Source organism: Prionailurus bengalensis, chromosome B3 (genome assembly GCF_016509475.1).
Source record: "Prionailurus bengalensis isolate Pbe53 chromosome B3, Fcat_Pben_1.1_paternal_pri, whole genome shotgun sequence".
Classification (NCBI taxonomy): domain Eukaryota; kingdom Metazoa; phylum Chordata; class Mammalia; order Carnivora; family Felidae; genus Prionailurus; species Prionailurus bengalensis.
In genome coordinates, this window is record NC_057355.1 from 42966844 (window position 1) to 42994102 (window position 27259).

The window sequence follows — 27259 nt, forward strand, 5'->3', positions numbered from 1 at the left end:
CACTGATCTCCGCCTTGTCCACGCACTCCTGCGCCCTGGCGTCTTTGCTGTTTCTCTGACACGCAAGGGTGTCTCCAAGTAGGGCCTTTGCTCAGTCTGTTCTTTTCCCAGGTTCTCTTCTCTCAGACACCTCTTTGGTGGTTTCCTCTTCTTCTTCTTCTTTTTTTTTTTTTTTACCTTGTTTTCAAGTCTTTGCTGAAACCTCAGTTTCTCCATGAGGCTTCTCCTGACTTCCTTCTCTCTTACAGTTTTCACGACAAATGGGCACTCTGGACTCTCCTTCCTCTGGCTTACTTCACTTCTTTCTGTTAGATGTATTGCCTTCTAACATAATTTATTGATTTACTATGTTTATTGTTTATCATCTGCTTCTACTTGCTAGATAATTAAATTCCATAAAACATATCTGTCTGTTTTGTTCACTAATGTTCACCAGGCAGTTAGAACATTGTCTGGCACGTAATAGGATTTCAAAAATAGGATTTCAACCAGTATATAAATTAATAAATGAGGGAGGGAGTGAATGAATGAATGGGTTTCTGGATCCATCACCTCTTCATCAACCATAGCAATTTCATCTTTTTAAAAAAATATTTATTTATTGGGGTGCCTGGGTGGCTCAGTCAGTTGAGCATCTGACTTCAGCTCAGGTCATGATCTCACAGTTCCTGGGTTCCAGCCCCGCGTCGGGCTCTGTGCTGACAGCTCAGAGCCTGGAGCCTGCTTCGGATTCTGTGCCCCCCAATCCGCCCCACCCCTGCTTGCGCTCTGTCTCTCTCTGTCTTTCAAAAATGAATAAACATAGAAAAAAATTTTTAATATTTATTTATTTTGAGAGAGAGAGAGAGAGAGAGAGTGGAGAAAGGGCAGAGGGGAGGTGGAGAGGGAGAGAATCCCAAGCAGGCTCTGCACTGTCAGGGCAGAGCCTAACATGGGGTTTAATCCAATGAACCTCGACATCATGACCTGAGGCGAAATCAAGAGTCAGACGCTTAACTGAGACACCCAGGTGCCCCACAATTTCATCTTTAAAATTGGTTTTGATGTTAGGCCTCTGCATAAGATACCATTTGAAGAAAAGACTCAGCAGCTAAAAAGTCCATTGAGAAACCACCGCTGTGATCCATTGCCTCTTTGTAAAGATGGAGGAGCCCGGGCCCCCGAGGGGGTCACACATCTGGTTAAAGCAGAACTGGAGGATGACCCACCTGTCCTGATTTATGTCAGCCTCTTCGGTCCAGTTCATGCTCATCATTCCCTACGCCTGCCTTCAATCTTTACATCTGCTTTTAAAGAAGCAGCATTTCCCAACTAGCCAAGAGTTTGACTACTGAGAAATAATAGCAGGAACTGTTCTCTGAACAGCCGTTCTCCCTTTTTTAAGCTCTGATTACCACAAGTGACAGGTTTGTAAGTGTGTGATAAGCTGGGTTTTCTATTTCCAGCTCACCCACCCCAGGTGTGATTAGGCTTATTGATGCTGTTATTGCTAGTAATTAGCTTTTATATATAGTTTTTCTTCTGGCAACGCCCAGTTCCTAGAAATTTCGCAAGCATTTCTCACATATGCAAAGGTGAATGAAGTAATCACCACCTGTTCCGTATTTTCCTCCGCAGAAGGTGTTTCCCCGCCTCTTCTCCTCTCCTTTATGCTATCTCATCAAGGAAACAGTTGGCCAGTCATCCATCCAGAGTCATAGACACACTTTATGGACTTTGTCTTGTTTGCAACTTTAAAGAAAAAAGGGGCACCTGAGTGGTTCTGTCAGTTAAGCATCCGACACTTAATCTCAGCTCAGGTGTTGGTCTCAGGGTTGTGAGTTCAAGCCCTGCATTGGGCTTCCCACTGGCATGGAGCCTGCTTAAAAAAAAGAAGAATAAGAAAATTCTCCAAAGGGTTAGCTAGTATGCTGGTGACATAGCATTGTAATGGTAGTCGTTCTAGGACAAGTGGCTGTTCCCTCTGCCTGGGATGCTTTGCTCCCCAGGCCTGGCTGGGTTGGCCTGAGGTGCCTCAGCATTATCACCATCATCTAAAATAGACCTTCCCAATCTATCACGAGTCTGTTATATCATCTTCATGTTACTTCCCTTCCCTTACGTTGTTTATCTGTAGCTGTAAGCTCATTGTTGTCTGTCACCAACCCCACAAAGAATGGAGATGCCATCAAAGTTGGGACCTCATCTGTGTTGTTCCTTGCTGCTCCCCAGTGCCTAGAAGATGGCTTGTCGTGAGTTAAGTGTATACTTTCACCTTAACCAATAGTTCAGAAGCTTTACCTCATCTAGAGTTACTAATCTCTGGGCTACCTCGGCCACCCCTTTTTTGTTTTCACAGCCCTTCACAGTCTGTGTGAGAAATTCCCTGTATTATCTTACCTTTGTCTCAAATACCCAGAGAGGTTTCTGTTTTCATAACTGGACTTCTCAGTGGCTTATGAGACCACCACTCAATATCTGAAATAAAAAAAACAAACAAACAAAGCTGAATGTATTGCTTACTATAGTAAGGGAGGACATAGGCAAACATATTCTCTTTAAGCAGAGACATCTACTAATATTATATAGGGATTTGGGGAATCCCAAATTCCAGGAATCCCCAAGTCTAGGAATCGGTGGACTTTTAGAAGTGAAACTTGTGTGGACATGATCTGCAGAAGTCTGGTTACTCAGCTGAGACTGTTGCCGATTGGGTGTCACTCAGAGGCATGTTTATTGAAGTGAGTCCGTCTCTGACTCGCCAACTTTTGGAAGTGAAGGTTGACAGTAATTGGTTGGCATGCAGAAGCCTGTTCAATGAGGCAAATTGCTGACCAATTAAAACAAGTTTAACACCAATGTTGGTGCCTTCTTGTTACCAGGCCACAAAACAAGCAATCCTTTCTCAAGTTTGTGAGGAATATTTTTTTTTAATTTAAAACATTTTTATTACTATTATATTTTAATTCCAGTGTAATTAACATACACTCTTATATTAGTTTCAGGTGTACAATACAGCGATCCAAGAATCCTATACATTACCCAGTGCTCATCATGATGAGCGCACCCTTCACCTTCTTCACCTCTTTCATCCATCCACCCACCCACCTTCCCTCTGGCTACCAACAGTCTGTTCTCTATATTAAAGAGTCTGTTTTTTGTTTGTCTCTTTTGTACTTTGTTTTGTTTCTTCAATTCCACATATGAGTGAAATCATATGGTATTTGTATTTCTCCGACTGACTTATTTCACTTAGCATTTTACCATCTACAGCCATCCATGTTGCACATGGCAAGATTTCATTCTTTTTTATGGTTGAATAACATTCTGTTATATATATATACACACCACATCTTCTTTATCCATTCATATATCGGTGGACACTTCGGCTGCTTCCATATCTTGGCTATTGTAAATAATGTTGGAATAAACAGTAGGGTGCATATATCTTTTTAAATTAGTGTTTTCATATTCTTTGGGCAAATACCCAGTAGTGGAAATACTCCATTACTGTTTTCCACTGTGGCTGCATCAGTTTGCATTCCCACCAATAGTGCACAGGGGTTCCTTTCTCTCCACATGCCCTCCAACACTTGTTGTTTCTTGTGTTTTTGATTTTAGTCATTCCGACAGATGTAAGATGATACCTCATGGTGGTTTTCATTTGCATTTCCCTAACAGTTAGTGAGGTTGAGCATCTTTTCATGTGTTTGGTGGCCAACTATATGTCTTTGGAGAAATGGCAGTTCATGTCTTCTGCCCATTTTCTAATTGGATTATTTAGTTTTTAGGTGTTGAGTTGTGTAAGCTCTTTATATATTTTACATATTAACTCCTTATTGGATGTGTCATTTGCAAATATCTTCTCCCATTCAGTAGGTTGCCTTTCTGTTCTGTTGATGGTTTCTTTCATTGTGCAAAAGCTTTTTATTTTGACATAAACCCTTGCCTGAGGAGACATGCCTAGAAAAATACTGCCATGGCCAGTGTCAGAGAAATTACTGTCTGCGCTGTCTTCTTGGATTTTATGGGTCTTACACTTAGGTCTTCAATTATCAGAATATTTTTATTCTCAATTTCTCCCTTTTGGTCCTCATTTAGCGAAAGCTGCGAGAGAGATCATCCAGATATGTCCAGATCACTGCCACTATAACTGGTTTTCCTTAAAGGTATGGTTTCATCTCATCTGTAGACTTCCGGTTTCCAGGTTGCACACTGATCAGTGCGATCCCATCTTTTTTCATCATAAAGTGACTTGTTGAATGATCTGTCAGAACAATGGCTTCTCAGTAGCACTTAAGACTCTGGAGTACAAACATTGAATGAGTGTACGACAAATGAGTGTAACTAGAATTATGATATAAAATGAAATGCAAAGAGAACGCAGAACCATGACCAGGATTTTCTAGGCCCAAGTAAGAAGGCAAGTCCAAATGTCTCTCTGTATCTCTCTCAGATAGTCATGTGTAATTCCTTCTTCTAGGTTTGACATAGATTGTTCTATCCCACCCATAGCATTAATCCAGGTACAACATGTAGCGCCAGCAACAGTGTGGACTGCCACCCAGTTGGGAAAAAAAAATCCAAGTGCACAAAAGTTTTTTTTTCCTGGACATGAAGCCTTCTGAAATTATAGAAACATAATCCTGGGAATCTTCTTCATGGACTATAGAATAGAGCGTTGCTGGATTAAGAATGGTATCCAGTGGATGCTAATATAAGAAGGAGAAAGTAATAATAATTCATAATTTTCTAAGCATTTAGTAGAAAAACAGTGGGTGCTTTCTGCTAGCAATAGGGATTTTGATATGCAACACAGATTTCAAGATTTTGTATAAATTCTGAGGATATTTTAACTGATTTTATTGAGGTCTTTAATTGCTCTGAAACAAACAGTGTAAGCATTGGTATTAATTTTAAATTAAGGTGCGCCATAATAGGCAATGGGCTTTTGAGATGTGCCATGCTGTTAAGTTCTCATCCCTGGAATATGGCCTAACTTTCTATAAACAAAGTTTATATAATGTAGGAAGTTTATATAATGTAGGATTGGAGTTTGGACTCCAATCCACTGTTCTGATTAATCTGTTTTGTCCACGGAATCTTGTGCCCATAGGGATTCTGGGACCATAAAGTTGTGGGGGCTCTCTGGCTTTGCTTTGTTTTGTTGTTTTGTTTTGGTAACATCTTATAATACTATAGGTGTTCTCACATCTACATCAGCTATAATTTGATCATGTGCAGCTCAAGGACAAAATGTCTGGGAGTAGCTTTTATTTATTACATTTGTAGGTGTTTTATCCCAGAGAATAAAGGTGTATTCTTCTGACTATGATCTCAAAACATCAGTTACAGTTATTACATGTCTTCAAATTTGGCTTTTCTTCTTCTTGTTATTGTCGTAATTTGTTATATGGTACAACCAGTCATTTCCACATTAAGTCAAGTTTTCTTTTTTTCTTGCCATGCCAAGTTTCCCTTCCTTTTCAAACAATTTTTAAATGTTTCTATGAAGAATCTACACAGTGGGAATGCAGTGGTAGTTGGAGCATAGAGTAGTTGACAGTAATAGTGGCATCCACATAAACAAGAACGAAAAAAGGTATTGTTTATCTTTAATCGTAAACCATTGCCTTTGGGAATTTAGAGGAAAGACAGAATTCCTTTTCTCTTAGAGTGGCATCAGCACGTAGATTTTTGGACAATTGTCCTTTTGGTCGTTGCCAATGTGGAACATCAGTTTTTCAATGGCTCTTTTGCTTATAATGTCCATAGGTGTCTTTATCCATAGCCTCAGATATTACAGAAGAGAGGCCTTTTCAGTTCTTTTATCTAAAGACCCATAAATTATATGGGTTTCTAGCCTGTTTGGTCAATAAGACTATTGAAATGTCTCTCAATATACTGAATATTTTTTAAACTGGCAATTGACATCCTAATTTTTTTCTGATTAGATCTCTTAATTCTCATTTAAGCCCATTCACAAAAAGAAAGGACAAACTTCCCTTTTACTTCAGTATTAGGTTTATCCCAGAACACCCTTTGAAATTCTCTGAACTCTATTTTTCATCTGTAGTTTACCAGTTCAAATTTCTAAATTTTATTTTTAATTGTGGTTACGAACACATAAGAATTAAATTGATACTTTATAATTTTGGATCTGAATTAAATCTAACTTTAGGGGTGCCCGGGGTGGGGGTTCAGTAGGGTCAAGCATCTGACTCTTGATTTCCCCTCAGGTCATTAATTCATGATCATGAGATCCAGTCCACCCGCTGAGGGTAGAGCTTGCTAATATTCTCTCCCTCTCCTTCTCTGCCCCTCCCCTGCTTGCGTGAGCACGCACACTCTCTCTCGCTCCAAAAAATCTAACTTTACAAGAAAGACTTCTAAAACTTATATAGTATATTTTCTCTTTACTTAAAATGTTATATATCTAGGTTATGTATATGTTTTCTTTTTTATCATGCTGATTTAAAAAATATTTTTCCACCAGAGGGGCTAAAAATTAATTGAATTACTTGGTGTGGATCTATAGTCCGGGACAATAAGTATCTAACAAAATTATGAATTCTATAGCAATATTTTGCCTGTCTTCTGATTATAGCCCTTGATTTGGCACTAGACCAGGGTTTGTTTTGTCTTAGGATCAGGATTCTTTTTTTCTTTTTTAAAAAATTTTAATTCCAGTTAACACACAGTGTTATATTGGTGTCAGGTATATAGTGATTCAACAATTCTGTACATTACTCATTCGCTTATGAGACCAGGGTTTTACTTTGACTTCCACAAATCTGTTTTCTGGCCTCTCAGTTTTGCAAAATGATAGTTCTTTTCCTGAGAAAATCCTGAAGAAAGAGTAACTCCTTAAAGGGGTCGGGTAAAGGTGAGTAGAAAGAATATGCAAGTATAGGTTTCAGAAGTTTACAAAGGCAAGATTATCTCGTATTTAGGCTTTTGGTTTTAGGCCTGGGTGTACCAATTAAAGAAGGAAATATTGGGGCGCCTGGGTGGCGCAGTCGGTAAAGCGTCCGACTTCAGCCAGGTCACGATCTCGCAGTCCGTGAGTTCGAGCCCCATGTCAGGCTCTGGGCTGATGGCTTGGAGCCTGTTTCGGATTCTGTGTCTCCCTCTCTCTCTGCCCCTCCCCCGTTCATGCTCTGTCTCTCTCTGTCCCAAAAAAAATAAATTAAAAACGTTGAAAAAAAAAAATTTTTTTTTAAATAAATAAATAAATAAAGAAGGAAATATTGACTGTTGGGGTTTTTGTCAAAAGTTCCCCTTAGCAGCCATTGTTACTCTAAGTCAGTATGTTTTACCTCTACCAAAAAAAAAAAAAAAAAGTAAGAGTTCTAATACTATGTCTTTATGTAAAAAGCAAAAACTCTTTCAAGAGGAGGTTGAGACTTTGACATAGAAAAACCTCATCATGAAAACAGAGGCCACTATGGCCAGCCAACAGTGTGTTTGTCAACCGTGTCTCAGTCACCCCAGCCAAGCAGAAGCTAGGCAGAGATCATATGATCAGCAACTCAACAATTGTTGGCCTGAGATAAGGACTAAATAACATGACTGTCTTTCGTAAATTTACAATATAAGGAATGACTGCATAAAGGTTTGTAGGGAATCTGAGGCAAAGTTTGACAGATTGAATGGTGATCTAGAGGACTTTCAACAGTTAGTCCTGGATTAGAGCTGTCTCAGATTAGAGATTTATAAGACCTATGTCTCCATCTCTTCTTTTGAATTTAACAGGAAGAGACAATCTAGGGCAAAATCAAACCCCATGAAACAGACTTTGCACATGTAGACAAACAATAGGAAACATAAGGCCAAAAAACAAAACAGGAAATAAAGTTCATGGTAAAAATATTCATCAAATGATAAACCTTCAAACCACAGGGTGTAATGATTTGTATACAAAGACCCAAGTCTAATTATTTCCCAAATGGTGCACCTCCAAACCAAGAAATCTAATTATTTAATCCAAAAATATAAACCTAATAATCTTATAAGCAGAACTCCTGCTTACAATGAGCAATGAGAGCTCAATGAAACTAGTCAGCACTTAGAGTGTTGTTGAGACTGGCTCACTTGGCAACAGATTTGAAAAGACAAATGAAGCTTGAGTACAGGGGCCTGGTGAGCACCAGGGTTGGTCCAATAGTTCCCTGGAATGCTGCCAAACCAGTCTTCAAACAAACTTTGGTGGAACCTCCAGAAGGGTTAAAGGATCAAAGAGCCCTCACTCCATTTGTTAAAAAAAAAAAAAAAAAAAAAAAAAAAAAGAGTTTAATTCATTGTTTACTACAGTAACAGAGAGCTATGTTGGATAGCACAGTCTCTCTGAATAGGGAAGTCTGACACTATTTTATAGGGGTTTGAGATTTGGAGGATCTTCAGAGGGAAAATGTGTTGACCTCATCTTGGTTACTTATCTGAGACTGTTGTTGGTTGGCTATCACTAAGAGGCATGGTTATTGAAATGAGTCCATCACCAACTGGCCCACCTTCAAAATTAGGGGTTGACACTGATTGGTTGGCTTGCAAAAGAATGTTCACTGGAGCAAGTTATTGACTGTGTAAACAGGTTTAAAATGAGTTTGGTGCCTTCTTATTACCATGGTTACATAACAATCAGTCTTTTTCTAAATTAATGGGAATTTTCTTTTTATGTTCAGCCCTAACTGATACACCTCCCTTAGTTTAGGTCTGGACTCTGGATCCATATCCCACCTTTACTAACTTTGTGGTATGTCTTGAAAAAGTTACTTTACTCAACTCTAGGCTCCTCATTTGTGAGACATGGCTAATGATACCCACCTTTAGGATTATTGTGAAGATTAATGTTACAATGATCGTGAGAACTGTAAATTACAAAACACCCTAAAGATATAAAACACTTGGAATACTCTAAAGATGTGATAATATGCCAAAATGGTGTTTAAATTCTAAAGTGCTTTATAATCATAAATATTTATATGATCATTTTTAGTATTTAAATTGTTATTATCATGCCCTGTTCTTCAAGACCAACTCACGTGTTCTCTTTGTCAAGAACATCATTTTGACTACCCAAGCCTCCATGGATCCTCCTCTTCTCTGGATTTTCACATTCATTATCTGTACCATACAAATTAGCCCTTGTAATTATTCCATCTTGATTGACTCACTATAATTTCAGGTCTTATTTCTTCAAACAGAATTGAAGTTACTTGAGGCAAGAGTCTTGTCATTAGTGTTAATGAAGACACTCAGGGCAGCCTCTGTAAGGCAATGGAGCTTAGACTCGAGATAACACTTACTTGCTATCCTGGATCCATCCCAACCCTCCCATTTTCCAAATGAAGAAACTAAGGCCCAGAGAAAAGGTAGCTTGCTCATAGAATACAGAGCCAGAACTAGAACCCGTGTCCCCTACTGCTTGTCATCATTCTTTCTTCAGTGTCTCCAGTGCTGCATTGTGAAGATCCCCAAGGGTGCCTGACACAGTTGCTGAGCTCATACTGGGTGCTCAGCAAACACCTATAACTAGCTTTCTGAAGGCTGAGTTTACTCAGGTATTTGGAAAACAGAGCATTTCCACGACACTGTTGACACTGTAATATAATACCGTTGGGTCTTCCTGGGGTGGCAGCTTAATTCATGATTGTGAATCATCTGACATTTCAATCCAGATTTATAATTTTCATACTCTTTTCCTTCCATAAGAAGTTCCACAAAGGATATTCCAACTCTCTTAAAGTACATACCCTCCCTCACTGCTTGCCAAAGTCTACACCAGTAATACAAATGGAAAGAATTAGTAATCGCACAAAACCTTCCTGGTTAAACATGGCAATGGAAAAACACATCGATCACATTCATAATGAATATTAGATTTAAAAAGCATAAGTCTAAAAACATATTTGCATGACATTAGTTTATTCCCATCCAAGTTACTTAAGACTGAGTTTGATGCTTCTGAGCTAATTGTTCTTTCTGGTTCTTTCTCCAGGCACTCAAATAGGCACTTAACAAAACAATAATTAAAGGTAGTTGGTTCTTTTTAACTCCAATGCACAAATGGCATTTTTTACTTTTTGGAGTCTGTTGTAAATTAGACCTTGAGGTGGAAGAGAAGAGTAGACAGGAAGGGTGCCCTTGCTTAGAAAAAGCCCAGGTCAGCAAATCCTTTCCGAGAGACCCCCAAATTTCCATTAATACATAACAATAATAGCTGTACTTAGGACAGCAAGCAAACTACCCTCAATCCTTTTCACTTGCTGCGTTATCTCTGGGAACATTGTGCTTTCTACAAACAGGTTCCTTTCTTGAGTCACAACCCTATTTAATTTAGTATTTTTCTCTCCCTCTTCCAAGAAGCCTTTCTTTCCCCGTTTCACTTTGTAAAAGAAAATATAACCAACCACAAAGGGCAATTCATCAATCTGTAGTAGGAGCCATAACAATGTCCATATCTTTGATCCTGAAATCAGTTTACTTGGAATTTATTCCAAGAGAAAAATCAAAAGAAGAAAAAATAGTAATAAACTGGGAAGAGTGAAAAATGGGTAACAATAGGGAAATAGGTACATTAATTATTACATATCTACTTCAAGGGTTGTGATACCAAAGACTAACAGCAACATAAACAGCTCTTAAATTATAATCACAAATTAAAGGGAGAAAAAAATGGTATGTTTGTGTAGAGACTGTCCTTGGAAGCATATAAATCTAGCTATACTTATGAACACAGAATGGAAAGTAGTGGACAAAAACAGAAATCATTTATTTATTTTAATTTTTTTAAATGTTTATTTATTTTTGAAAGAGACAGCCAGAGCATGGCAGGGAGAGGGGCAGAGAGAGAGGGAGACACAGAATCCGAAGCAGGCTCCAGGCTCTGAGCTACCAACACAGAACCCGACACAGGGCTTGAATTTACCAACCATGAGATCATGACCTGAGCCAAAGTTGGATGCTTAACCTACTGAGCCACCCAGGTGCCCCAAGACAAAAATTATTTAGATCAGAGTGTCAGGAGAATGGTTGTGTTTTGATGGTGATAATTTTTCAAAGTATTTTCTAACAATGCAAGAAATTCATAGTTCATCAGGGTAGTTAGTCTTACGGCATACGAAATAGCACTCTGGTTTGAGAGTCAGGAAATGCCACCAACTGACAATATGACCCTGGAAAATGCTTTCTCTCTGATCTTCCTTTCATTATCTATAAAATAAGGACACTGAGAAACCTTTTTCTAAGTTGATTTGCAGTTTTAAATTCTATTATCAAGGGGTGCCTGGCTGGCTCAGTCGGTTGGGCATCCGACTTCCACTCAGGTCATGATCTCACAGTTTGTGAGTTTGAGCCCTGCATTGGGCTCTGTGCTGAGAGCTCAGAATGTGGAGCCTGCTTTGGATTCTGTGTCTCCCCCTCTCTCTGCCTACCCCTCCACTCCCGGCTCATGCTCTGTTCAAAAATAAATAAACATTTTTTAAAAATTTAAATTATATTATCTTTCATGGGCTTCTTTGCCTCTTTATTTTAGTTAATGTTTGAAAGTGTTTTAAATATTTAAGGATGATAAACACTTGTCAGATTTCAGGGCCTTAGTCCAGTAAAGAAACTCTCAAGCCTCAATCTCAAGCTTAGAGAAATGGGTTACATAAAGTGAAAAGTAATCTGCCTTGACTCAAAACAAGTCATTTTTCTTAAGATTAAATCTTGCCTTTATCCACTCTCAGAACGGCTCATACTTGCAACCTGCTGATGATTAAACCGGTAGTCATGCAGTCAAATGTCTTTAAAAGATGGATAAATAGAGTTATCCAAGGGCAGTATGATGCTGTGAATGAATAAATCATGACTGCTGACATAGGATGAGTTGCTGTTTTCTAACTGTTACAGGGCACAATGATATCTACCCTTTAGTTCTGTGTGCCAAGGTTTCAGCAAGGCAAAGTCCTCAGGAGGTGGCGACATCATCACCAAATTTCCCCCCGGGGACCGTTGGGACCTAAGAAGCAGTGTTTCTATAACACATTTTACTTATCTTGGATCTCAAACTTAGTTCTTTTTCTAAGACTTCCCTTCTCTCTTTTCTCTACAGACCCCAATTCAACTTACCTCTTGGTTACCCAAGCCCTAAATTTTGTAGCCATATGCATATGGCTCCAAATCAATGGTCTTGCCCTTTATAAGCTGCATGACTGTGCATCTTCTCGGACATTCAGAATCTAGTTATAAAGTCCTTCTTCATGCATCTGGGGCACAAGAGAGCTAATACTTAATGTGTCTCTTGTACAGTGTCTGGTACATGGTGAGTATTAAATAAATGTCAGAACCTTTCTCATTTCCCAATCCCCTCTTTTAAGAATCCATGTCTAGGGGGGCCTGTGAGTTCAAGCCCTGCATTGGGCTCCCTGCTGGGCTTGTACCCTTTGTAAAAAAAAAGAAGAAGGAGGAGGAGGAGGAGGAGGAGAAGGAAGAAACAGAAAAAAAATTCTTGTCTATAGCACTATTGTTTGTAACACTTAACTTGGCACTTTGTACTGTTTCTCAAATGACTCATATGGGTATAACGTATCTATTCAGTCTCATAGCTGGAAGGTCAGTGACAGGATAAGCACTTACTGAACATGCTGGAAGCTTGGGGAGAACATTAGAATATAACTAATATTTATTAGGTGGTTCTGCATACCAGGCACTGTGCTGTGCACTTGGAATGCCCTAGCTCCTTTAATCCTTAAAAAAAAAAAAAAATCCCACGTGGTAGGTAATTTTACTGCCTCTCTACTAATGAAAACATGACATTTTACAAAGGCTAATGAAGAGACGCATAGTAAACAAGAGCTGCGATCTGGAACCCATATCCTTCTGATTTTGAATATAAACTCTTTGTAAAAAACAAACTTACCATCAACAACGGACACTTGGAGAGTTGCTACAGAGTAGCTAGTGCCCACCATCCAATCCCAGATCTGCAGAGGGCGTGGCGCCTTTGCGGGGGAGGTGGGGGGGGGAGGTGGGGGGGGGAGGGGGAATGACTGCTGGAAACCGGCTCTGCAGCGTCCTAGCTCTGATGTCACTAGAAAGCTCATGTTTCTGCTCCTCCAGCTGCAGGGTGATACAGAAAGGAAAAGAGAGATTGTCAACTCCTCAACAAAGGTGATCTTTACTAACCTGCCCAGAGGAAAAGCAGTCCCATCTAAGCCCCATCTCTATTCAGACTTTAATGATATAATTGTTATTTCCTTTCACTGACTCCCACAACATTTGATCCTGGTTTATAATACACCTCTTTATCCATATTGGTTTTAAATGACTAAATTCATAGCTTTGGGAAAGAAACTCAGTAACTCCCACTGAAGTCCAAAGCTTTGGAATCAGCATGAAATATTTAAACATTCTGATACTCTAGGATTCTAAATAGACACAGACATTTTATGGACATCTTGTACCAAGGTAATAATGATTGCATTCCTTTATAGAATTGTTGAATCACTACACTGTACAACTGAAACTAATACAACACCATATGTTAACTGTACTGTAATTAAAATTTTTTAAATAATTGCAGAATAACAACTTTCCTCATAAACAAACAATTACATTTCTTTGAACTTCTGTCCTAAATATGGCCTTTGCCTAATTGTTATTGCTACTTTTTAAATACTAAAGTAAAACTGTACTCAAAATGTGAAAAACTGACTTCTGTGCCTGGGAGTCGAAATACGTAATGAAAAGACAGAGCTTGGGTATAAAGAAGGAAGATAGGGGCCCCTGGGTGGCTCAGTCAGTTAAACATCTGACTTCCGCCTAGGTCATGATCTCGTGATTTGTGAGTTCGAGCCCAGTGTCGGGCTCTGTGCTCACAGCTCAGAGCCTGGAGCCTGCTTTGTATTCTGTGTCTCCCTCTCTCTCTGCCCTCCCTCTGCTCATGCTCTGTTTCTCAAAAATAAATAAATGTTAAAAAAGAAGTTAGAGAAGGAAGATAGTTTATGACTTTGCCATGCAAAGGAGGCTGCTACAGGCTAATGCCTCCAAGACTACAAGCCTGCCCAGTGTATTTATAGGAAAATACAGGATCTGGGAGGTTCCAATAGGAATCTGGTACATGCTGTCGGCCCTGTTGGTCATGGCTTCAAGGTGGTCTCGTGACTAGTGCTGGAGTGGCCACCAGAATCTCATTACTAAGTACATATGGGGTCAGTGAGATGTCAATATCGATACCGAGTTCCTGGAACAAAGGATTTTACAGGAAAGCAAGTGAAGGAGAGGGGAGGCTTCAAGAATGAGGAAGAGAAAAATTTGTTCAGTTTAAAGTCAAGCTTTGCTGAGGTACTAGTGTGTCCATCTTAATTTCCATCCATCTTTATTTTTCTATACTGGTTTAAAAAATTCTCAGGGGATTGAGGTACATGGTTGTAACAATACACATGTAACAAAAAATTGAAACTTTGAATATATGTTTCCTTCAAAAGGTCCCCATAGGTACAAATGTTGGCAAGGACGCAGAGCAAAAACAATTCTCATAGTTGTTGGTTGGAAAGTAAAATGATACAACTCCTTTGGAAAAGAAGTTGTCAGGGGCGCCTGGGTGGCTCAGTCGGTTAAGCGTCTGACTTCAGCTCAGGTCATGATCTCATGATTTGTGAGTTCAAGCCCCACGTCGGGCTCTGTGCTGACAGCTCTGAGCCTGGAGTCTGCTTCTGATTCTGTGTCTCCCTCTCTCTGCCCCTCCCCTGTTCACACTCTGTCTCTCAATAATAAACAAATGTTAAAAAAAAATTAAAGAAAAGAAGTTGGCACTTTCTTGAAAAGTTAAATATACACCTATCACATGATCATTTATCCATTCTACTCTAGTTATCTACCCTGGAGAAATGAAAGCATATACCCAAAGTACTAGACATGAATAGTCATAAACTGGAAACAATCTAAGTATCTATCAAGAGGTGAACAGGTGAACGGATATAAATCTAGCCTTCTGAATGGGGTCAGCTTCTTCTCGTTAGCTTGGAATGAGTTCCAATATGGAAAGAGCTTGGAAGTTGTCACTCTCATTCTTACAACAAGAAAAAGGCTGAACACACTGAAAATGATGGACCTAATGACTTTTTCATCAGATTCAAGGTAGCAAAGTGAACCACTGCTCTGAAATCTAGAGAGACACACAAGAGAATACTGATAATCCCAACCAAGAGCAGACCATCTGGAGCAGAAGCCACTGAAGCCATAAGTTGATAGGAATACTTACATGGTAGTATTAACAAACTGCTGGAGGCTGAGTGTGTGCTGATGTGGAAGTGAGAGATTCCTGATAGCCAAGATCTCAGGGGTGGGGTTGTGTGTGGCACACTTTCATGGGTTTTACCTCAAGGAATCCCACCAGATTCTCATGGTGAAAGGTCAAGCAAAACCTTGGTGATCATTTTGAGAAACTCCTAGCACATTCTCCATAACAAAAGTCTACTCTACAGAAGAGACTTTACCAAAGCCTTACTGACTTGCAGAGAAAGGCATTTACTCAACTCCAACTTTCCTCTCCTTTCCATCTCCCTAGAGGGGAAAAATTTTTTTTAAAAATGTGAAGGTCACAGCCCAGGGACAAAAGCACACAGGAAGAATGAGATTTAATCATGGTATTGAGGCAAAGAAAGGCGAGAGAAATGTAGCTTAAATTAAATCTCCTTACAGCTTCCAGCCCATTGACAGGCACCTGAAACATGCAGAGGGTGACCTTCCTCAAGGAACTCAGAGCTGGCAGTCTTAGCGCCTTAATGTTTATGTTTTATTAAACGCTAAAAGTAACATTATCTTAACTGCAGCTAGCCCCTCAATGTCCTGAAAGCCTTGCTTTCAAATTCCTTAGAGACTTACACTCTCCCTAACCCCACTAATTAAAAGTATGTAATCATTCACTCATCACAATCCAAGTGCACCTATTTCTGTCCACGGGTCCTGTCCTGAACTATATAATGAGATCGCCTTTTTGCACCAAAATCATCTCAAGGATTCTTTCTTAGCCGTTCACTCATGAACCCAAAATTTCATAATTTCATCAGTATAGACTGCTTCCCCTCTCCAATATTTACCACCACATCAGTAGCACTGCCATGCGAGAAAGTGGATAATAGCGAAAAGAGCTGTAAGACACGTAAACACTCTGTTTCAGAAACTGCACCTAGGGAAGCCCAAAGACTACAGATCAGACAACAATAAGGACGCAGAAGGAAACTGAAGCCTCAGACACTTAGAGCTACAGCAAATGGGAAACACAGCATAATTCTGCCAGATAAGCATAAAGCCTCACACCAAAGGTCTATTTTACCTCTGCTCCTATTATTTAATACATCATGTCTGGTGTTCAATAAGAAACTACAGGCAAGAAATAAAAGGCAAGAAAAAATAGGAGAGACAAAACAAACACTCAGAACCAGACTCAGATATGACACGGATCTTGGAATGATCAGACAGGGATTTTAAAATAACCATGACTAGGGGCGCCTGGGTGGCGCAGTCGGTTAAGCATCCGACTTCAGCGAGGTCACGATCTCACGGTCGGGGAGTTCGAGCCCCGCGTCGGGCTCTGGGCTGACGGCTCAGAGCCTGGAGCCTGTTTCCGATTCTGTGTCTCCCTCTCTCTCTGCCCCTCCCCTGTTCATGCTCTGTCTCTCTCTGTCTTAAAAATAAATAAACGTTAAAAAAAAAATTAAAAAAAATAAAATAAAATAACCATGACTAATATGTTAAAGACTCTACCGGAAAAAGTGGAAAATATGCAAAAACAGATGGGCAATGTAAGCAGAGAGATGGAAATTTTAAAAAATCAAAAGGAAATGCTAGACATTAAAACACTGTACCAGAAATGAAGGAAGCCTCTGATGGGTAGACTGGGTACAGCTAAGAAAAGAATCAGTGAATTTTATGATATGTCCATAGAAACTTCCCAGATTGCAATGCAAGTGTGGCAGGATTCTCACACAGAGAGTGGTGACTCTGAGGCTTTTTTTTTTTTTTCGGGAAGCAACTTTATTAGTGCCAACACTGGCTCAGTTGGGTTTGTACCCGAAAAACTGAGCTCCAAGGCCATGTGGCGTAGTCTTTTACACATCTTCTACTTCTTTGCCTCCAGTATTGGGTAATGTAGAGGCATACAGTCTGATTGGGTGGTCTCATGTTACAGGGTCATGAGAGGAGTCACCAACACATGCTAGCCAGGTTGCCTTCCCTTATCTTGGGGTCTATTCCTTTTAGGAAGCGGACTCTACCACACAAGGAGAAAAAATAATGAAGGAAAAACCCAGGGGCACCTGACTGGCTCTTGGTCTCGGAGTCATGAATTCGAGTGTGTGTTGGGCATGGAGCCTACTTAAAACTAACAAACAAACAAGACCCAAAAATCTCAGAGCAGGCTACCCACAAACTGTGTGACAATTTCAAAAGGTGTAACATATGAGTAATACCAAGAGGAGAAAAAAAACAGAAGGGAACAAATGTAATACTTCAAGTAAAAACAGAAGAGAATTTTCCAAAATAGATGACAGATATCAAAGAACAGATCCAGGAAACTCAGAGAACAACAAACAGGAAAAATACACACACACAAATCTACACCGAGGCATATTACATTCCAGCGGCAAAAAACAAAAACAAAAACAAAGAGAAAATCTTGAAAGAAGTCAAGGGGGAAAATACCTTACCTACAGAGGAAGAAGGATAAGAGTTTTATTGGACTTCTTGGGGCACCTGGGTGGCTCAGTTGCTTCAGCGTCCGACTCTTGGTTTCCACTCCAGTCATGATCTCTAGGCTTTGTGGGTTCAAGCCCCGCGTCGGACTCTGTGCTAGTGGTATTTGCTCTCTCTCCTTCTCTCTCTGCCCCTCCCCAATTTGCACTCTCTCTGTCTCTCTCAAAATAAATAAACTTAAAAAAAAAAAAGTTGGGGGCCTGGTGGCTCAGTCAGTTAAGCATTTGGCTCAGGTCATGATCTCTTGGTCTGTGACTTTGAGCCCCGCATCTGTCTCTGTGCTGGCAGCTCAGACCCTGGAGTCTGCTTCGGATTCTGTGTCTTCCTCTCTCTCTGCCCCTCCGCCTCTCTCTCTCTCTCTCTCTCTCAAAAATAAACAAACATTAAAAAAAAAGTTATATTGGACTTCTTGTCAGGAACGACACAAGGAGGAAGAGAGTGAAGTGAAATATTTAAAGTATTGAAAGAAAGAAACCATTAAAATAGAATTCTGTATCTAGTGAAACTATCCTTCAAAAGTAAAGGAGAAATAAAGGCTTCTCAGGCAAAGAAAAACTAAGAGAATTCATTGTTAGCAAATCTGCCCTAAAAGAAATGTTAAAATAAGTTCTTAAAGGAGAAGAAAAATGACATAGGTCAGAAATTCAGCTTCACATAAAGAAAGAGAGCATGTCAGAGAAGGAATAAATGCAGGCAAAATGAAATATTTTTCTTACTCTTATTTGATTTGGTGGATAACTGTTCAAAGTAACAATAGTAATATAGTGGTAATATATCATAGTAATAATAGTAATATTAATAATTATTGTATACGGGTAAGTAAAATGAAAACAACATTATAAGAGATGAGAAGGAAAAATTGGAAATACTGTTTTATAATATACCTGAAGTGCCCATGAAGTAATTTACTGTTATTTGAAAGTAAATTTAGATTAGTTGTCAATGTATCCTGCAAGCACTCGGGGAAACCACCAAAGGAATTTTTTAAAGAAGTATAATTGATATGCTAAGAGAAAAGAGAAAATGAAATCCTATAACATGCTCAGTTAAGACCAGACAAGACAGAAAAAGATGAAAAGAGGAGAAAAGGAAAAAATAATCAAATACTAAGTTCAAGGAATAAAAACAAGTTACAAACAAGTGAATGGATAAGAGAATTGGGGTTTATCCATTCAATATTCATTCACCAATATAAAGGAACAAAGTATTGAAATAGACAACATCATGGGCACATCTCAGAATAATGATGCTGAGTGAAAGAAGCTAGACCACCCCACTCCAAAAAAAGAATATATGTATTCTTCTATTTATATGAAATTCTATAAAGTACAAACTGATCTATAGTGACAGAAAGCAGACAAGTAGCTCCCTGGGGAGCAGGGTGGGTGGGTGAGGGAAGTCAGGAGAGAGGGATCACAAAGGAGCATGAAGAAACTATTAGGTAAGTGAAAGAAGTCATACAGAGAAAGACAGATACCATATGTTTTCACTCTTATGTGGATCCTGAGAAACTTAACAGAAGACCAAGGGGGAGGGTAAGAAAAAAAAAAAAAAAACGATTAGAGAGGGAGGGAACCAAACCATAAGAGACTTTTAAAAACTGAGAACAAACTGAGGGTTGATGGGGATTTGGACGGAGGGGAGGGTAGGTGATGGGTATTGAGGAGGGCAGCTGTTGGGATGCGCACTGGGTATTGTATGGAAACCAATTTGGCAATAAATTTCGTATTAAAAAAAAAGAAAAGAAAAAAAAGTAACTATTAGGACCGATGCATGTATTCATTATCCTGATTGAAGTGATAGTTTCATGGTCATATATTGTACATCAAAACTTATAAAATTGTATGCTTTAAGTGCAATTTATTGTATGTCAATTGCATCTCAAAAAAAGTTAAAAAAATAGATTATGTGAGGAAAGACAGTGAGAATTGAAAAAAAGCATGGAGGTCTGAGAGGTCTGCCATTAAATTAACCGTTTATTTGATGCATGGATGTAGGCAACTGACTTAAGTCCTCTGAATCAAAGTGTCCTTCTCTGTAAAATGGATATTGTATCAGTTCAGATTGTGTTCATATATATCTGGAAACTCAACAAAGGCTGAAGCAACTTAGGAATGTATCTGTCTTCTGGACAAGAACTTTGGGTGTAGGCTGTCCAGAGCTGGCATGGAAGATCAGTGATGTCACTGAGAAACAAACCTCCTTTAGCTTCCTTAGTGACAGCTGCCATCTCTCACAACTTGTATGTTCCAGCAGGATGAGGGAGGAAGGGGAAAAGGCACCATTAGCTGGCCTCTTGCTATGATTCATAGCTGATTCTCATAGCTCTCCATAGCTGAGAAAGGGCCTGAGAAGGCTAGTGTTTGTTCTCGAGACCCTATAGCACATAAGGGAGAGCAAGAAGGGGTTGGACTGGGTGTTGAAGGGACCACCTATAACATCAACCCCAGGTACAATAAGAGTACCTACCACAAACAGTTGTTGAGAAGCTACAAACATAAAGGATAAAAATTATCTGTGAAAACCATAAAATACAAACAAGAAGAATCATGTTGCTATTTGCTTTCTAATGCCCCAGAAAGTCTAATCTGACCAGAGTTTGTCAATCGTCTCTAATGCAAGTGCCATTATAATGCCATACCAAAATTCTTAGCTAATGGGATCTTGCCATGTTAATATGCAAAATAGTAGAAACTGTGTTTGTTAACACCATGCGCTGTCCCAGGTTTTTTCCATCTGTTAAACTCATAAGCCTGGAGGCAAAAGAGCTTCTACACACTAGAGGTGAACCACACAGGAAGTACTTCCCACGGGTGGTAAGGTGTTAGCAGAATTCCTAGGAAAGCGTTTGTCAGGTCACCCTAGGAGACAAGGAATCCCAACATCAGCAAATTGGATTGAGCTATGATAGCAATATGTATATGAACCTAGAGAAAAGGCTCAATGTCACATCTTCATACAGGCCTTTATGAACCATTCAATCTGAGGTGTCTCTTTTTACCACAGTAGTGCTCTTTTTCATTATCACATTTTATATTCTGAAGCGCTCCTAAAATTAGTTGTTTATGGTCTGTCTCCTTCTCCAACTTTGAAAACTTAACTCCATAAGAGCAAGGACATTTTGTGTCTTATTCACAGCTATACATCTAGATTCTTGAAAAGTATTTGCCCCATATCGGTATTCGAAATAAACCTTTTGAATGCCCCCTTTTAAAAAAAAATGTTTATTTTTGAGAGAGAGAGAGAGAGAGAGAGAGACAGAGTGTGAGTGGGGGAAGGGGCAGAGAGAGAGGGTGACACAGAACCTGAAGCAGGCGCCAGGCTCTGAGCTGTCTGCACAGAGCCCGATGCAGGGCTTGAACTCATAGGCTACAAAATCATGACCTGAGTGAAAGTCACGTGCTTAACCAACTGAGCCATCCAGGTGCTCCTTGAATGTCCTTTCATCCACCTATATATAGTTATCCTCCCCCACCTAGTTAATTAACTCTCATCACCTCACCTATGTTTCTTCTTCTTTGTGAGAACATTTAAATTCTACGCTCTTTGTAAATATCAGTATACAATACAGTGTGTTACTCACTATTCTCACCATGTTATATATACATTAGATCCTCAAGCCTTTTTCATCTTAGAGCTGACAATTTGTGCCCTTTTACCATATGTTATACCATATACCATATATTGTTGCTTTAATATCATAGGGATCGCATGGTACCCACTTTTTGCTCTGTCTTTCAAATCTTTACCAAATATCAAAATTAGTATTTTGACCTAAGTCCTGGGAATGAATATGGGGGAAGTATTGTGAATTGTTGAAGTGTGTGTAAAAGAAAATTACATTTTAAAGAAATAATCATCTAGGCATGTTTGATCCATATTAAAGCTAGTGTTTTAGGTATGGAATGCATTACCTTTTTAAAACCAAGTGACCAAGCTGTTGATTTGATTTTTAAATTCGCACTTAACTAAAACTTTTTAAACTGGCATGTTGTAGTCTGTTGTGTGGGATATTTCTTTGAATATGTTCATATATTTAAACCACAAAGAAGCAAGATTATGCTATCATTTGTGCGAAGATGTGCATACCTAAACCCAACGAGAAGCATAAAACTCTAAAAACAGTTTTCTGCAACCAACATGCCATTGACGCACACTCCCAGCTTCATAATTACTGCGAAGTTTTTCTTCTGTTTTCATTTTTAATCTGAAAACTTGGGGGGCATCTTCTACATTCAGACAGCTGTTTTTAGTTATTTTGAGACGTGAATCTTCACTATAATATATTAGCGCACATCTTCAAGTTCATTGGGTTCTGACATGACACTGGTCTTTAGTATGCAGTAGAGATGTTCTAATACTAAGTAGACCCATTGACAAAGCTTATGAAGGATCCACTAGAGGGCAGCAAAGTGCAAACCAAATTAAAATTTGCCAACAGAAAGGCTGATGCATAAAAAAAACATTGTGTTGCAAATAAGATTTTGTACATGCAAAAAAAATCAAATTAGTTCAGCGTGGTAAAATAATTTATATGCAAATGTGTCTCCTTCCTTGGAAGTAGTGGTCCAAAGACTCATTAGGTTGAAAAGCAAAATGAGAATAGAAGTGGTCCTAGTCCCACCTCTTGCACTGATTATGTGATTTGGGACAATCTACAGTCTGCCTTTCTGGTCCTATTCTGTAATACCTGGGTTTGCACAAAATAATTCTTAAAATTCTTTTCAACTCTAAAGTCCCATGGTTTTATGGTTTATGATTATATTTTAGTCATTTAAAAGTCTTTGCTGATTAGGCTCTTAACATTGTTTGACCATCATAACTTTATATTAGTGGAAATTCTGCTTGAAAATACCATTATATCATGGAAAATTTACATTCCTGAAGTGTGTTGATGTTACCTTAATAAAATGACACTTCTGCCCCAAACTCTTACTTGTATATAATCTAGTGACAATAGTGATTGCAATGTTTTCTGGAATAAGGTTTTGTTATTTAAACCATCAGTGCAATCTGGGTTTTTTTTTTTTAAGTTTATTTATTTATTTTGAAAGAAAGAGCAGGGGAGGGGCAGAGAGAGGGGGAGAGAGAGAATCCCAAGCAGGCTCCACGCTGTCATCATGGAGCCCAATCAAACCTGAGCTGAAACCAAGGGTTGGATGATTAACCAACTGTTTCACCCAGGTGCCCTGTTTGTATTTTAAAAAAAGGCAGGGGCACCTGGGTGGCTCAGTTGGTTGAGCGTCCAACTTTGGCTCAGATCATGATCTTGCAGTTTGCGAGTTTGAGCCCCATGTGGGGCTCTGTGCTTACAGCTCAGAGCCTGGATCCTGCTTCGGATTCTATGTCTCCCTCTCTCCCTGCCCCTCCCTGCTCTTGCTCTCTCTCTCTCTCAAAAGTAAATAAACATTTTTTTTTAAACAACAAAATAAAGTCCCACAATGATATATTTGGATGTATGCATAAGAAAGAAAGAAATATGCTTGTTTGGCAGTGAATATGAGCAAGGGAGGAAAATCATCCTTTAATACATAACAAACCTATTATGATTATCAGAAGCCAGAGGTAGAACACTATCACAGGTAAATTCTAGACTCCCTCTCCTAGCACATTAGCTCAGCTGGGGCCAATTAGGCTAGCCTCCCCCCCCCCCCCCCCCTCGCTTTTCTACTACTCTGAGGCTAGTTAGCATCTTTCTCAGACAGAGCCTTGGCCATTAGCATGACATAATAAATTACTCATTTCAACCAATTTGCTTTTCCACTAGGGGGTGAGAATGTGAAGAGACCCCAGACTCAGAATCAAAGATTTCAGATGTAAGTTGCAGCCCCACAATAGTAATGTGATGAACCCTTCAGATGCTGGTATTATTCCCAGAAAGTAATAAGTAAAACACTGATTGCCTCAGTGCAAATCCCGACTCTGCTCTATTTTTTGTGCCTCAGTATCTTCATCTGTAAAATGGGGACAAATGTGCCTGTCTTTTAGGTTTGGTTTTAAGAATTAAACAAGTTAATACTTGCAAAACTATTATTATTTTAACTTGGAAAGTTAAAATGGCTTCATTTTTTTCCAGTGCTTTTCCAGCAAGATGTAGCTAAAAGTATCAGGTTGGAGTTTTTTATTAATAATTCACTGTTGACCTTGAGCAAGTTACTTCACCTCTCTTGGCCCCAATTTTTCACCAGGGTCTTAAACAATGCTGCAAAAGTAATACACGCTCTAAGATGGTCTCAGTGGATGTTGTGAAATAAACTTCAATATGAGGAGGTTGGAGCAAATAGACCACCAGGATACCCTCTAGTTTTAAGACTTCCTGTGATTCATTATCTCCCAATAGGTCCGTGGGGAACATGAAATGCAATTGTGTGTCCATACAGGGAAACGCTACTGCAGAACGCCATACCATTTGCTGAAGCGAATTTTGAAGATATTTACCCAAAATACTACATCCTTTATTATAACTAATCCAGCAACATATGCGCCCCTATTGGACTAACCAAAGGCGTGAGTAGAAGAATAAATACACTTTCATTTTGTCCAAAGCGGCTGTCGGTGTCCGAGTTGCCAGCGGTCCGAGGGCGCCCCGAGGGGGCGGTCTGAGCCCCGGGCGCCCTCAGGGCAGCAGCAGGGAGCCCAGCAGCAGCTCGCCCTGGCCCAGCGGGCGGCCCCGCTCCAGGCCGCGACCCCGCTGCTCCGCCTTGACGCGCACGGCTAGGCGGCGCACCTGCTCCTCCGAGAGCCCGTCCAAGCACACGTCCTGGTGGAAGGCGGCCTTGCGGCTCCGCCGGACCACGGCGCTGCGCTGCGAGCGCGGCTGGCCCGGCGGCCGCAGGACGAAGCTGACGCGGCAGCCGACGGCGGGGGGGTCGGCGGCTCCCGCGGCCAGGCCCTCGGTGCCCAGCAGCCGGACGCGGAGCCGCCCGTTGGCCCGACTGTACTCGGCGGCCAGGCGCAGGGCGCCCCCGGCGCGGCCCAGGGCCACGGTGCCCTCGGCTTCCAGGCGCTCGGGACGCGGGCCGGGGCAGGGCGGCTGCGGCGGGGACGCGGAGGGAGCCTGGGAAGGGGGCCCCGAGACGGCGCCGCGCTCCTCGTCCTCGTCCTCGTCGCCGTCCCCGCTGGACACGGAGCGGGCGCGGACCAGGCCTCGGCTCGTCCGGGCCCGCAGCGCGCGGGTCAGCAGCCGTTCGGGGGCGCGCAGGAGGCGGCGGGCGCGGGGCGGCGGGGCGGGCGCGTCCGGGGTGGGGCGGAGGCCCGCGGGGAGCGCGGGGAGCGCGGGAGCGGAGGCCGGAGCCGAGTCCCGGGGCACGAGCGGGGCGGCTGCAGGGCCCCCGAGGAAGAGCGACTCCTTGCGGCGGGTGTGCGGGCTCTCGAGCAGCGCGCAGAAGCCGTAGGCGGTGAGCGCGCGGGGCAGGTGCGGCAGCGATAGGGCTGCCTGCGAGCGCGGGTCCCAGTCCGTGTGCGCCGCGCTGTAGTCTATTTCTGCTGCTTCGCTCCAGGAAACCCGAAGTGCAGCCAGGGCCGTGCAGGACGCGAGTCGTGGGGGGATGCAGAACTCGGGGATGCGGTCCGGGGTGAGCACGTTTGCACACGCGGCGGGAGTGAGGGCCGGGACTTGGTGCGCCCGACCTTGAAGAATCCCTTGCCTGCGCTCAGGACCAAAGCGGAGCCTCTCCAGGCACCACATAAGGACGCGGGTACGGGAACCGGAGCAACCTTGCGCTGGTGCTGCTCGGCTTGCACTTCGCAAGGGTACCCTAGTCAGAGGGAGCCCTGCGAGGCGCAGCAATTCCCGTGTCTTGTTTTCTACTTTAGGGGTGCTTTCTCCTGCCTCCGTGGGACAAGGCACACTGCCACTCAGGCTATTGCAAGCTGTGTTTCAATGACTGCAAAACAATCGTTCTTCTCTCGTCTCTAGTAGTCATGTACACTTCGGGGCTTGTTGATTTAATCTCGATCCTCCTTCGCTGGCCTAAGGCGGAGATTATCAAAATGTTGGCTTCCAACTTTGGTCGCGCTGTCGTCAATGCCAAGAGGCGCTTTGCTTGTGCAATCCCCTCCCGAATCCTTGGATTATTGCACTCTAGTCCTCAGCGAGAATTAAAACAATTATTATCCCCTCTAGGACTCACGGCTTGCGGCTAGGCGAGTTAAACAAGGATGCGTGGAACCCTCTTAGCGTAGCTGGAGTCCGGTGTCTGACGGTTGTCCGCACGGTTCTGCCAGAGGCACCGAGCCAGAGAGTAGCGCCACCTCCGGTAGGTTCAAAGCGTGCGAGGCGGGATTCAGCACCGCGGTTCTAGGACAGCCGGTCTGAACTTTTATACCCGGGGGCCCTGAGCGCTGGCCAATGGGCGGGCGCGAGAGGTCCTGCTCTGTAACCTGACGCCCCGCCTTCAGCTCTGCCAGGAGGATAGGTCGACTGCGCAAATTTCAAGACTTGAGTTCCTTCCCTTCCCCGCGTCTGGTGGGGGTGCTATTCTCAGGAACCCTTAACAGGTTTCTGTTTCCTCACGTGCAGAAAGGAATGCATGTTTACTATATAGAGAGTCATTAGGAGGATTGGCCCACATATGAATGTGAATGCACCCATCACTAAAAGAAGATAAGAGTCGTGTTTTTCTTGTTCTTACCTAATATCATCCCCATCCCCCAAAGCCAGCCTTCGGAATGTCTTACCTGCTTTCTGGTTTTCAGTCTTGATTTTAAAAGTATTTCCCCTGTTAATTATAAGCCACTCTGGGCACAGGAACCTTATGGGATGCTGAAAATAATTCTTATCTTGATTGATCTGGGTGAGGTTACATAGGTGTTTACGTATGTTAAAAAAAAATCTCTTGGAATACAATTAAGCTTGCTTATAAGATTGTGTGTATCTTATACCTTAATTAAAAAAAAATCACAACTCACTTCTTAAGCCATTGGTGCTGATTTTTGCTTGGGAAAATATACTCCTGCATATAATTGTGCTGTTGGAACATTCCTTTGAAGGCACACAACCACCTCTGGCCTTTCCAGGCTGTACCCACCTGGGATACTCTTTTTCTTCCATTTGAAAACTGACCTGTGTTCATTCTGTAAGAGAACTGCTTCCAACTAGCTCAGATTAAAAGAGATCTGAAGCATTTGGTTCAGCATTTGAGTGTATGCTATTTCTACTTAAGACACTGCCTTGGTAGTTAATAGCTTTTACAAATAATGTTAAATAATTAAACAAAATATTGTTCAGTGAATTGAATCCATCCAAAGGCGGTTGTAGGATGGGGCATGTGCATTTTGTTTCCAGCATATACATGCACAACACTGTGCTTGATGATTAATATATAGTCTCTAGAATTGTCATACAAACCTGTAAATTGGTGATTATTCCTAGTAACTTATCAAGTTCGCATAGTGATGGGAAATTGAGGAAATAATACACATTAGTGGGCATAAATGAGTTGCTTTGGGAATTAAATGAATGTAATAATGTAAAATATTTAGCATTGTGCCTAGAACGTGGTAAGTGCTAAATGCACAGAAGTGGTGATTATTAGGGGTGCCT

The 27259-nt window shown here is 41.2% G+C and overlaps 1 protein-coding gene across 1 annotated transcript; it reads right to left on the reverse strand.

Moving 5' to 3' along the window:
- Positions 1–23213: 23213 nt before the first annotated feature.
- Positions 23214–26293, reverse strand: LOC122468560 (C2 calcium-dependent domain-containing protein 4A-like). Its single transcript, XM_043555276.1, has one exon. The coding sequence runs from the start codon at positions 25400–25402 to the stop codon at positions 24332–24334; it is 1071 nt and encodes a 356-aa protein (XP_043411211.1). The 5' UTR covers positions 25403–26293; the 3' UTR covers positions 23214–24331.
- Between the last annotated feature and the right edge of the window lie 966 nt (positions 26294–27259).

Coding starts and splice junctions, on each gene's coding strand:
- LOC122468560 (XM_043555276.1), bottom strand. CDS start 25,402: ATGTGGTGCCTGGAGAGGCTCCGCTTTGGTCCTGAGCGCAGGCAAGGG.